The sequence below is a fragment of the Symphalangus syndactylus genome, chromosome 14, assembly GCF_028878055.3.
Source record: "Symphalangus syndactylus isolate Jambi chromosome 14, NHGRI_mSymSyn1-v2.1_pri, whole genome shotgun sequence".
NCBI classification, from domain to species: Eukaryota; Metazoa; Chordata; class Mammalia; order Primates; family Hylobatidae; genus Symphalangus; species Symphalangus syndactylus.
Genome location: NC_072436.2, coordinates 35624043 through 35636913, shown reverse-complemented (window position 1 = coordinate 35636913; position 12871 = coordinate 35624043). Strand labels below are relative to the sequence as shown.

Sequence of the window (12871 nt, the reverse complement as noted above, 5' to 3'; positions counted from 1 at the left end):
GAACATATTTTTTTTTTTTTTTTTATACTTTAGGGTTTTAGGGTACATGTGCACAATGTGCAGTTTTGTTACATATGTATCCATGTGCCATGTTGATTTCCTGCACCCATTAACTCGTCATTTAGCATTAGGTGTATCTCCTAATGCTGTCCCTCCCCCCTCCCCCCACCCCACAACAGTCCCCGGAGTGTGATGTTCCCCTTCCTGTGTCCATGAGTTCTCATTGTTCAATTCCCACCTATGAGTGAGAACATGCGGTGTTTGGTTTTTTGTCCTTGCGATAGTTCACTGAGAATGATGTTTTCCAGTTTCATCCATGTCCCTACAAAGGACACGAACTCATCATTTTTTATGGCTGCATAGTATTCCATGGTGTATATGTGCCACATTTTCTTAATCCAGTCTATCGTTGTTGGACATTTGGGTTGGTTCCAACTCTTTGCTATTGTGAATAGTGCCGCAATAAACATACGTGTGCATGTGTCTTTATAGCAGCATGATTTATAGTCCTTTGGGTATATACCCAGTAATGGGATGGCTGGGTCAAATGGTATTTCTAGTTCGAGATCCCTGAGGAATCGCCACACTGACTTCCACAATGGTTGAACTAGTTTACAGTCCCACCAACAGTGTAAAAGTGTTCCTATTTCTCCACATCCTCTCCAGCACCTGTTGTTTCCTGATTTTTTAATGATGGCCATTCTAACTGGTGTGAGATGGTATCTCACTGTGGTTTTGATTTGCATTTCTCTGATGGCCAGTGATGAGGAGCATTTCTTCATGTGTTTTTTGGCTGCATAAATGTCTTCTTTTGAGAAGTGTCTGTTCATGTCCTCTGCCCACTTTTTGATGGGGTTGTTTGTTTTTTTCTTGTAAATTTGTTTGAGTTCATTGTAGATTCTGGATATTAGCCCTTTGTCAGATGAGTAGGTTGCAAAAATTTTCTCCCATTGTGTAGGTTGCCTGGGACTTGAACATATTTTGAGGGGACACAATTCAATCCACAACACTGTGGATTAGGCTCTGGTAGGAAGCAGGGGCAAGTTTATGATGGATATCATAATAACATTATACAGGAGGCTGAGGCTGTCATTGGTAAAGGTGAAGCAGTTACACAGCTTAGCCTGGAGAGGGGGATATTAGATTATTTTTTGTGGTTTGCACAGCATTCTTGTGTGTTCTCAGACACGATTATGGCATCTCATTCCATAATAGATGCATCGTGACCTGGTCTGTAGTTGGTGGTCTGTGAAATTGTTTGTGTTCAACCGGAGAAGCAAATAGTCTGAATCAGGTCAGCTCTCAGCGGATAGCAGTCAGGGGCTATTTTGTTTTGTTTTGTTTTTCAGAGATGAATTGTGTAGCAATTAATTGACATCAGAAATAAGTTTTGGTGTTATTTCTATCATTTTATTTTGTGATGATTTCTACTTAAAAAAAACCTTTTATTTTGAAAAATTTCAAACATACACAAGAGGTGAAAGAAGGTATATGCCACCCAGCTTAACGATTACCAACATTCTGCTATTTTCAAAATACTCTCCAACATTTTTTGTTGTTATTTTAAAGTAAACCCTAGACGTCATATTATTTCACAGTAAACTCTGTAACACAAAAGAACCTCCAAATTATCCAAATCAATACTGCTAACCTACTCAAAGAAAAACCCAATAATTATTTAATATCTTGTTCAATTGTCCTCAATGGTACAGATATTGTCCTTTTACAATTGGTTTGTTCCGATAAAGATACAAACAAGGTACAAACATTGCATTTGGTTACGGTGTCTCTTAAATCTCTTTAAATTTATAGCAGTTCCCTGAATCCTCTCTCTTTTATGTGATTTATTTTTGAAGGTCTGTAAGTTATTTGCCCTATAGAATTCCCCTGATTCCATATTTAGCTGATTGTATTCTTGTGGTGTTAACATGGTCCTTTATCTCATACACCTGTACTTCTTGAAAACTGGTATTTAAATCTAGAGACTCCATTAGATTCATTAGGTTGAAGTTTAATTTTTTTTGAACAGGAATAATTCATAGCTTGTATATCATAACAGGAGACACATATTGTTTGATTGTCAAAGTTGTGATCAGTGGATTACTAGCCTGATTCATCCATTATAAATTTTCCAATTAGTCTTTAGTGGTTTTAGCAATGATGGCCATTGCTAGACATATTATTTTTGAAAGGTTGCAAAACGGTAATTTCTAATGTTATCATCCCTTCTGCATTTATTAGTTGTGATTATTCTATAAAAATTTTTCCTCATCAACTTTTTTATTACACCAAAAAACAGTCCACAGAAAAGGCAGGATAAATACTTAATTCTTTTTCTTCATCAATTTTTCAAATAAGTTGTTTCCCTGAAAACCTCTAAGGTAATCAATGAGTTTTTTGTTTTACATTTTTTGGTTAATCATTGTATATTCATGAATTTAAAAATGTTTTATGTGTTTTGATCCATTCCAGTTATTATTATCATTCTTGCATTGTCCCATCTTTGGTCAATGAGATCCTCTTTAGTAACATTCTGATTATTGATATGGTCACATTAATTTTTGGTATTTTGTTGTTGCTATTTCAGACAGGACAGGATGTTGCAGGCTCATTTTATGCATTTCCTGCCCCAGACCTAGAGCCAGCTCTGGCTACTTTCAGTAGGAAAAAGTGCTTAAGACCACGGTCTGGGTACTAGAGGTGATCACTATTTTTAGGCTGTCAATGTCCCTTTTTAGAGGACAGAACTAAGAGATAATACCTAACTGAGAGAAGAAATCAGTATCAATAACATATTAAAAACACTATTAATCAATTTAAAAAAGCATAAGCAAGCCAAGAGAACATGGGGGAAAGATGTAAATAGGTATTTCACAGATGAGAAATCCTAGAGTATAAACATTTGAAAAGACATTCAACCTCACTAGTAACCAGGGGAATACAATGGGATACCATTTCATACTCCTCAGACTGACAACAGTTATGGAGCCTGAAAGCATGGGCAAGGATGTGGAGCACAGGCAGCTCTTACACATTTGCAGGGGGAGTATAAATTACCACAATCACGGAAGAAGCATTTGTCCTTATTGAGTCAATATGATACGTATATGTACCTTGAGACCAACTCCTATATTCCAAGCCAGATAAACCATGCACCCATTCACCTGGAGACCTGTGTAATAATGCTTATTGTAGCATTGCTTACAGTAGCAAATACTATATTAGAAACAACCCAAATACCTATCAGAAAGAGAATGGATGAAAAAAATCATAAAAACAGCAGTGAAAATGAATTAAAAAAATAGAGCTATAGTATTAGCCTGGATGAATCTCATAGACAAAGTGCTCAGTGGAAAAACCAAAATGTAGAATGTAGCACACAGAATGATACTATGTTTTAAATTTAGGACTACACACATACATATGCACACATGTGAATGATAACCCCGAAATTCAGAATAGAAGTTACTCCTGGTGAAGAGAGACAGAGGATTTCAAGTGCGCTGGTAACATTTTATCTCTTAGCTGGGAGATGGCTAAGTAGATATTCATTATTTTATTCTTTATATCTTTTTATGTTTCTAAATTTGCATATAATATGTATTTTTATTTTAAATGGGAGAGAACATTTGACTTGAATCAAAGGACATGTTGAAATTCTTTCTCTGCCATTTTCTAGTGGTGACCACTGGCGAGTTACTTCACTGCTCCAAATCTCACTCCCATCTGTGCAATGATGACAACACCTATCACAGAGGAATGCTGGGAAGGTAAATTAGATAATATGTCTTCTGCTGAGTCTAAACACAAAGTCTCAACCCAGTGCTTGAATGTTTCGTTTGATTTTTGTAGAAAGGAAGAGCTTCAAAGGAGACCAAATCCTGAGGAAAACTTTAGGGCAAGAGAGTTCCTGGAGGAGCAGGAACTAGGTCTGGGGAAAGGCAGTGCATCTGACCAAGGATCTGCAGTGTAACCTCCTCCTGCCCAAATCTCTCCTGTCTCTTATGAAGTTGTCAGGAATCGGAAAAAGCAGGTAGAGAAAACAGGAAAAGGTGACTGGTCAGAGCCCTGGGGAACATCCACACATGAAGGGACATTTAAGGCAGAAAAGAATAGCCCTTGGAGACAGTCTTGTTTTGCTTAGAAATCTTATGTTGCAGAAACCCTTAGAGGATACCATTCCTCTTTCTCTGGAAACTGCTTACAGCCATCCATGCCTGTACGAGTCAGACTATACCCCCTTCTTCTGGCTATTGCTCAGGAATCTAGGGGTGATCACTTGAACCCACTTTGCCAATTAGAATCTTACTTTCAAAACTTGAAATGTGACCTTGCTGTTTTCTTGGCAAGGTTCTAGAGAGAAGGCTGTGAAGTTCCCAGTGCCAAGGAGTTGGCTGCCCTAGTTCCTACTCAGCCTCAGTCATGCTCACCTCTTCTCTGGATTCCGTGAGATATCCCACTATCTCAGTAACCTTTCAATAAGTTTATTTATTTTTATTGTTGCTTAAAATATAAAATAAGTGGGTTTACGTGTTTAGCAATCTAAACAAATAACAAGAAAATTAGCAACAAGCAAGAGAAAATATGAGAGTATTTAAGAGAAGTGGAGAATAGAAGTAGGAGGTCCAGAGCAGAGAACAGAGACATAATGATAAGCAAAGAAGCAATAAAATAAGGTCTCACTAGGCTGACGAAAGACATATGTTTCTCATTAAAGAGCTCCCCAAAATGACAAGCCAAATGAATAAAGAAAATTATCTTATCTAGACACATCCTGGTAGATTTCCACAATACCGAGGATCAAGAGAAAATCCTATAAGCTGTCAGAGATAGAGAGGAAGCAAAATATTACTAAACCTCCAAAATTTATTAAGCCATGATCAGTTTTATCATTAGCAAAATGCATACTAGAAGACAATGAAGTGAGGCCTTCAAAGTCAGGTGAGAAAATTATTTTAAACCTATTATTCCACCCTCTACAAATTATCAATCAAGTAGGATGACTCAGTAAAGACAGAATATTTATAAACTTGAATGGGAAAAAAATTGCTCAAGGAAGTATTCCAACAAAATTAAAATGAAATGTAAGAAAGACGCAAAACTGAAATACAAACAACAGTGGCAGCTGAATCTACTCTAGAACAGTGGTCCTGAAATCTGAGTGTGCATCAGAATCACCTGGAAGTTTGTTTCAAAAAGACCTCTCGTTGCAGTGCTCTAGCTCCAAAGTTTCTGATTAAGTAGGTCTGAGGTGGGGCTTTATAATTTGCATTTCCAACAAGTTGTCAGGTGATGCTAATGCTGTTGGTTCAGGGTTCGTGCTCTCAGAACCACGGTCTAGGGCTTAGCTTCTCAAAGTGGACCAGTATCGATTTGCACCACCTTGGCGGATGTCAGAAATGCATAATTTCAGGCTCCACCCCAGACCTGCAGATCAGAATATGTAGTTTAATAAACATCTCCGGGTGATTCACAGCACACAGAAGTTGGAAAAACAATGGTTCTGGCGAGATGCGGTGGCTCACACCTGTAATCCTAGCACTTTGGGAGGCCAATGTGGATGGATCACGAAGTCAGGAGTTCAAGACCAGACCAGCCTGGCCAAGATGGTGAAACCCATCTCTACTAAAAATACAAAAATTAGCCAGACATGGTGGTGGGCACCTATAATCCCAGCTACTCAGGAGGCTTAGGCAGGGAACTGCTTGAACCCTGGAGGTGGAGGTTGCAGTGAGCCGAGATTAAGCCACTGCATTCTGGGAAATAGAGCGAGACTCTGTCTCAAAATAAAAAATAAAAAAAGAGAAAAGTAAAGGTTCTAGAAGAAGTAAAGAAAGTGGAAAGAAAACACAGTCCACTAACCCTGAAGCTTAGGATGTCTACTTTGAATGGCAGGGGTTTGTGATGTATGTATTGATCTTTCTCTATGGGGCCAATTATTCCATTAAATTCCACTATGAACAATCTTTGATATTATAAGTGCTGTATAAGGGATTTACATTTTTATGTTCAGCCCCCAGACAAAGCAATGAAGATATAATTTAGTTATAGAATAAAATACAAATTTTATTAAACTTGACATGGTAAAAGTGAGGTTGAAATAGAAAGTCCAACTTCATTAGACACACAAAGTTGTGTCTAATAAAATCCTCACCTATTTAATGTGTTGGCAAATAGTGTCCAAAGTGGGTACATAAAAATATAGAAACAAATGTATGTTTCTACAGTTTAAATAACAACCACCAGAAGAAATAAAGCCAAACAAGGATCCCTGCAAATCCATGAGTTTTTTTTTAGGGGATCTGTGAGGCCAAAGTGTTTTCATAATAATACTAAGGTGTTATATGCCTTTTTCATTCTCACTCTCTCATGAGAGTACAGAGTATGAAAAGATGTGGATATGGTTTCAGTTTTTACATAGCAAATAACCTTTAAGAAACTAACATTTGTCAAGTTTTGGTGTAGTTCAAAGAAGAGTATAAACAATTAACTGAAAAGGTTCTTTAAAAAATTCCTCTTTTCAGAGTCCATATCTACGTGAGGTTAGATTTTCTTCAAATGTTCAACCAAAAAAACATACCTCAACAGACTGAATGTAGAAGCAAATCGGAGAATCTGGCTATCTTCTATTATGCCAAATATTAGCATAATAGCAATATTTTGAAAATATTAGAGATTTTAAAAAATATAAAACAGTGGGACAATGTTTTTTGTTTGGAAGTTTTTTTTTTTTAAAACATGTTTATGTTAACATATACTGGGATTACTGTTATTTTTTTAACAAATAAATATATAAAACATATTTTATTTAATTTTTTCTAACATGGTAAATATCAACAGATGTAACCCACATGAACAAAAGCTCTTTGGAAGTCTCAATAATTTTTAAGAGTGTAAACGAGTCCCACGACCAAAAAGTTTGAGAACCACTGTATTGAAAAACCTTACCATGAATTCTCACCTCCCACATATTTCATGTTCAATACACCATTCTCTAAATTGCCAATTTCCTACTGTAAGCTTAGTCCTTGTTCTTTGGTTTCCCTGCTATTCTATCTTGTACCTCATCTCGTTTCTTTCTTCTTACCGACATGTACAGATTTTTTATTTTTTCACCATTTGACAAATCATCCCCTGGCCTTGATTCTTATCCAGACTACCCAGACCACCATGTGTTGACTCTTCTCCCTTGCTCTATTTATTCCACTTTAACCATTATTTGCCCCATTTCTTTTCTCTTGCTTGTCATCACTCCGTTCTTGCCTTATTTTGTTATGCCATGTTGCAAATAGAGAAAGACACATAAAACACTTAATGTTAACATTCAGATGCAAGAACTGTACCTTGTAGTCCAAACCATCCGAACAGTTAAAGACCACACACTGGATGGCAAGAGCTTTTGCCAGATCTTTGGTAGTCTCTGTTTTCCCAGTGCCGGCAGGACCAGCTGGTGCACCCCCAAGGTCAAGCTGCAAAGCTCCCATGAGGCAAAGATAGCAGCGATCCTGAAGAAAGCAATAAATTATCAATACGAAGGGAACCAACTCTGGCCACAAACTAAGTCATTTCCTTTCTATGGGGGAAGGATTATTATTTTCTATGAAAAATATAGCAATTGAAATATACCAAAAGATCCATGCACATAATTAAATAATGCAAATCTTTGCTTTACAAAGATGTATTCATAATAAATTCTTTCAAGAGTTAATGTCATATGAAACTTTTCAAGATTTTTTATTGAAAAGCACTCATGTGTCAATATTAACCTAAGTGATCAATAACTTACTGTGAGTGGAGTAATAACCAATCTTGGGCATGCACCCAAGTATTCATAGCCATAAGTGTACTGAGAGAGCGCCATTCTAGCCACACAATTATCCAGGTACACATCCCAGTAATAGCGCAGTTGTCGCTGCCAGTCAAAAGATTCAACTGTCTCCACCTGTATGTGATATGCATATTAGATACACTAATTTCAGGAAGAAGTATATAATTTTACTTAAATGAAACAGTTACCTTGGATTGAACAAGTTCAGTGACTATATCTCTTGCATGCACATCAATAGTAATCAATGCAGTTAGGATGTTTCTGTGTAATTTAGGAAGACTGCCTCGAACTATTGCAGCCAGGGCATTTAATCTCTACAAATAAAAACAATTGTCATGGTGAATTTTCCAATATCAGCTTACATATATACATTATCTCTTTCACCATTCAATTTGGAGAGACATTGCTAAAAACCAGCTAATTTTAAGAATCTGTAATTTTGTGACCAAACAGGACAATACTTTTACTTAATTTCCATAAGACTTCTGTGAAATAAATACTGTCTTTACCCCTTTTGTACATTTGAGGAAACTGAAGGTCAGAGAGCATAAGTAACTTGACGGCAGTCACACAGTTACGAAGTAGCAAAAATGAGACCTGAGTAGACATTTGCCTCGAGGAAAGCCCACGTTCTTAACCACTATGTGATGATTCTCTAGAGGAGAGTGTCCTCCCTAAAAACGAAATGTGGCTAAAGGTGATACTCTTCAGTTTTAGGGGTGGTTTTCCCATTAGTAATCAGAAGATCTGAACATTTTAACTTAGCCAATGACTGGTTAAATGAAAACATTTTCAGAAAGAGTTAGCTAAATTTTTACTTGATTTTTACCTAAATAATTAAATCTTTTTCAAAGAAGAGCAGCGCCTCTGAGGACCTTGCACCATTATGCTGAAATGTCACTTGGGCCAACCCTGATGAGGGACCACCTCTACACAGAGGCAAAGGAACTTTCTTTAGGGAGTCATTTCTCTTTTCTGATGCTATGGAGATGAAATTTCTTTGAGAAATTTCATGAGAGTGTTTTCTCTTACTTCAATAAAGTTGTTTAATTCAATAAATAAATATTTATTGAATATTTACATATAAATATATAAAGTTGTTTTATTTCAATAAAGTTGTTTTATTCAATTAGGTTGTTTCATTTTTCTGTTTTAAGGGTGAATCTTTAAAAATGTACTATTGCTTGGAAGTAGAATTGAATTTGGAGTTAAAGAGTAGGCCTAGGTCCTTACAAGATATACCGTTTGTAAATATTTTCCTTTATTCCCCAGGTTGCCTTTTCACTCTGTTGGTGGTTTCCTTGCTGTGCAAAAGCTTTTAAGTTTGATGCAATCCCATTGATCTATTTTTCCTTTTGTTGCTTGTGCTTTTGGTGTTATATCCAAGAAATCAATGCCAACGCCAATGTCAAAGTTTTCCCCTATGTCTTCTTCTAGGGATTTTACAGTTTCAGGTCTTACACTTAAATCCTTAATCCATTTTGAGTTGATTTTTGTGTATGGTGTAAGACAAGGGTCTAATTGCTCCTACAACTTATGAGCAAAAACCAAATAACCCAATTAAAACATGAGTAAGGGAACAGAATAGACATTTATCAGAAAAGGACATACAAAGGGCTAACCCGGTGTATGAAAAAATGATCAACATCCCTAATCATAAGGGAAATGCAAATCAAAAACATAATGAGATGCCACTTCATAACTGTTAGGGTGACTGTTACCAAAAAAACAAAAGATAACCCATGTTGGTAAGGGTGTGGAGAAAGGAGAACCCTGGTATGCTGCCTTGGGAATATAAACATGGTGCAGCCATTATGCAAAACAATGTGCTGGCTCCTGAAAAAATTAAAAATGGAACTACCATATGACCCAGTAATCCCACTCTGGTACACATCCAAAAGAAGTGAAGTCAGGATCTGGAGGAGACTATCTGCACTCCTATGTTCGTTGCAGCATTATTCACAATAGCCAAAATGTGGAAATAACGTAAGTGCCCATCAATGGATGAATAGATAAAGAGAATGTGAGCTGGGCATGATTATCATGCCTGTAGTCCAGCACTTTGGGAGGCCAAGGCAGGAGGATCGCTTGAGGGAAGCTTTTGAGACCAGCCTGAGCAATACAGTGAGAACCTGTCTCTACAAAAAATAATAATAATAAAAATAATTAGCTGCGTGCTATGATCGCAACCCTGCACTCCAGCCTGGGCAACAGAGTGAGATCCTGTCTCTTAAAAAAGAAAAAAATAAAAGAAAACATGGTATACACATACAATGAAGTATTTATTATTCAGACTTAAAAAAAGGAAATCTCATGACATGTGACAGCATGAATAAACCTGAAGGATATTAAGCTAAATGAAATGAGTCAGTCATAGAAGGATAATCCTGCATGATCTATTCATATGAAGTATCTAAAATAGTTAAATTCATAGAAAAAGAGTAGTATGGTGATTACAGGGAGCTAGGGAGAGAAGGAAATGTGGAGTTGCTGTTCAACAAGTATAAAGTTTTAGTGCTATTTAAATGCTATTTAGTAAAATAGCATTTCCTAGCTATAGCTAAAAGTTCTTGATGATATTTAAATTCATTGAATTATTTATTGTTTTATTGTCAGTTGTCTGAGAGTTTTACAAAATAGCAGAAATAGAATTAGAGCCTAGAAATAGTAATGGCATGAATCTGGAGGTTTTCCTGGACTGAAAAAACTTCCCTGAGAGGTGTCCAGGAACTAGAGAATACAGTTTGTCCTTAAAAGTTGCAAACCATTATAACCCTGGTGTTTTGTTCTGGCATTGTTTTTCCTCCTATTTTCACAAATATTCACATAAATACTACACAAATATTAAGATAGTGTTTCTAAAAAATGTAAAACACAAATAATTTTAGAATTCTAAAGCTCTGTAAGAACTATTACAAATGTCAGAGCATTAGAATTTCTGAAATAAAGTGAATTTGCATTAACTATGCTTTTAAAAAAAACCCACTAAGACCATCTTGCGAGACAACAATGTCACTTTGTTACAGATCGCACCTCAAAATTTACTTTTTCAAAATTCTCCAGGGCCTCTATATGATTACTGTGTTCTGTTTCCAGACATTCAGTCAAATCACGGCACCACATAATTTGAGAAACGGTCAGGATAACCTGCAAGAAAACATCTTTCTTAAGTATGTGACGCATATCACCAAAAAAGAATTCAGAGATACGAAATGTGAGTGTGAGTTACTTGAGAAGGGTGGCCAGCGACCACCCAGTCTGTCCTCAGTTTCCCCTGATAGTCAGCGATGGCAGCTTTGCACAGGCGACGCAGAGATGTGAACATGGCTTCTTCCACTTTCCCAAGCCATTCCTCTACGTTGCCTTGGGCCTTGAGGCCTTTCCCCAAGCTAACCTAAATGGTAATCAGAGCATTGATAAAGTGGCTTTTGTGGGACTTGTAAGCTGTATGCCTTCTGTATTTCCATGACAGAATCCTAAGCTACATAAACGCTGAAGCCTGACCACAAATACTGAAACTTCTATTGACATTCCACTATGCATCTATTTCCTTTCACCCCACCTATTGCTTTATTTTACTGCTTCCACTTGGAGTCAACTCTCTGAAAGAGGAGTCTATATGCACTGCATGGATTTCTGCACTTATTTTCACTTTCCTACTTGATGCTATCTGATTTTTGTCCCTGATCACTTCTATTCTCAAGTTTTCCCATGTCCTCCCAACTGAAAAGTCCAAATGACACTTTTCAGTTCTTGTATCTATTTTTTTGGACTTCCAATGGCTTGACTGTCATGGTTGTTTTGGCTTCCTTCATCTGCTCTTCTTCCAACCTCTCTTTAAATTTCATGTTTTCCCAAGATTCTATCCTTGGTCTTCCCCCTTCTCTTCTGCACCAGTGATGTGCAAATTCTTTTACAAGAGGATCAATTCAGAACAAATAAAATGTCTATATGTTCCCATAGACACAGCACTGTGTTCTTACTGGACCCAATTCCTTAGCACTTCCCTGCACAGTTCCTGTGTCTGAAATGTCTCCCATGCCCACGTAGAAGATACTCCCTCTTCCATCATACTTGGCTTTGTGTGTGTGTGTGCATATGCATGGCTCTCCTCCGTGAAGTCACTTGGTTCCTCATAGTAATGCTAATACATACACTCTCTTGGTGTTCCCCATATGCCAGGGGCTGTGCAGTGCCCTGGAGATGCTGCTGCCAGCAACTAACACTTAAATAGTGCTCACAGGGTATTGCTTTAAGTAATTTACATACACTAGCCCCTGAACAGGCTCATCATTCCATTAATCAGAAACAATTACTAATCCTCATCTTTTGGCTGAGATTAAGGGGTGGGACTTAGTCCAAGCGGCCTGATAGTACAACTAGTACTCTTAACCAGTCCACTAGTGTATCTCTTGTGGAGAGTTAAATAAGACATGGTTCTAGTTTTCTCCACTCTATTTCCAACAACAGAACACATGTCTTTGTTACTGCATTTTCTGTAATGATTTTCAGTTGTTTGTTCGACTACTTCTCTGTTAGACTTTGAGCTCTTTAAGGGCAAGAATTTTATCTTGGTTATCCTTGAAACTGCTGAGCCAACAGAGTACCTGTATACTTAGAGTGAGAATAACCCTAGAAGAATAACAAAGTTCATCAATAAAGAAATATAAACAAAAGCACCTCACCCTTTCTCCCTCTGGTGACAGCATTGCTAAAATATCATTAGTATAAACCTTTTCTGGTTCTCCATAAATACCAGGAATCTTTCCTTCGGCAGGAGGCACGAGAGCAAATTCAAGCTTTGAAATGGAGTCGAAGCATTTCCTTAAGTGTGGCTGCACAGCCTCTGGATTTCGTGTCTGGGCCAAAATCTCCAGAAGTTCATCATTTGACAAGAAGTAAAACCTGGATTAAAGAACATCCTTAAAATATAACTTGAAATTGAAGTAAAGTCTTAGATAGACATAAAAGATAAATTCCTTAGCCACATCTCTTCCCTGTCCACCAATTTCCTGGACCTCCAATTATACTGGTCATGAGTTT

The 12871-nt window shown here is 37.1% G+C and overlaps 1 protein-coding gene and 1 long non-coding RNA gene across 11 annotated transcripts in view; one reads left to right on the top strand and one right to left on the bottom strand.

Annotated features, from left to right (window-relative positions):
* The window catches only part of DNAH6 (dynein axonemal heavy chain 6), a 350848-nt gene that overhangs the window by 188357 nt on the left and 149620 nt on the right, over positions 1-12871 (bottom strand). For all 10 annotated transcript variants that reach the window (XM_055243630.2, XM_055243633.2, XM_063617552.1 and 7 more), the window contains 6 exons: positions 12514-12733; positions 11058-11222; positions 10862-10975; positions 8017-8142; positions 7787-7942; positions 7344-7505 (listed from right to left, as the gene is read on the bottom strand). In XM_055243630.2, the coding sequence (XP_055099605.1) occupies positions 7344-7505; positions 7787-7942; positions 8017-8142; positions 10862-10975; positions 11058-11222; positions 12514-12733 (943 nt within the window). The remainder of the gene's footprint in view (positions 1-7343; positions 7506-7786; positions 7943-8016; positions 8143-10861; positions 10976-11057; positions 11223-12513; positions 12734-12871) is intronic.
* Positions 1-12871, top strand: part of LOC134732445 (uncharacterized) — a 32443-nt gene that overhangs the window by 18248 nt on the left and 1324 nt on the right. The window contains exon 2 of the long non-coding RNA XR_010115616.1: positions 3680-3770. This is a non-coding gene — a long non-coding RNA (uncharacterized lncRNA). The remainder of the gene's footprint in view (positions 1-3679; positions 3771-12871) is intronic.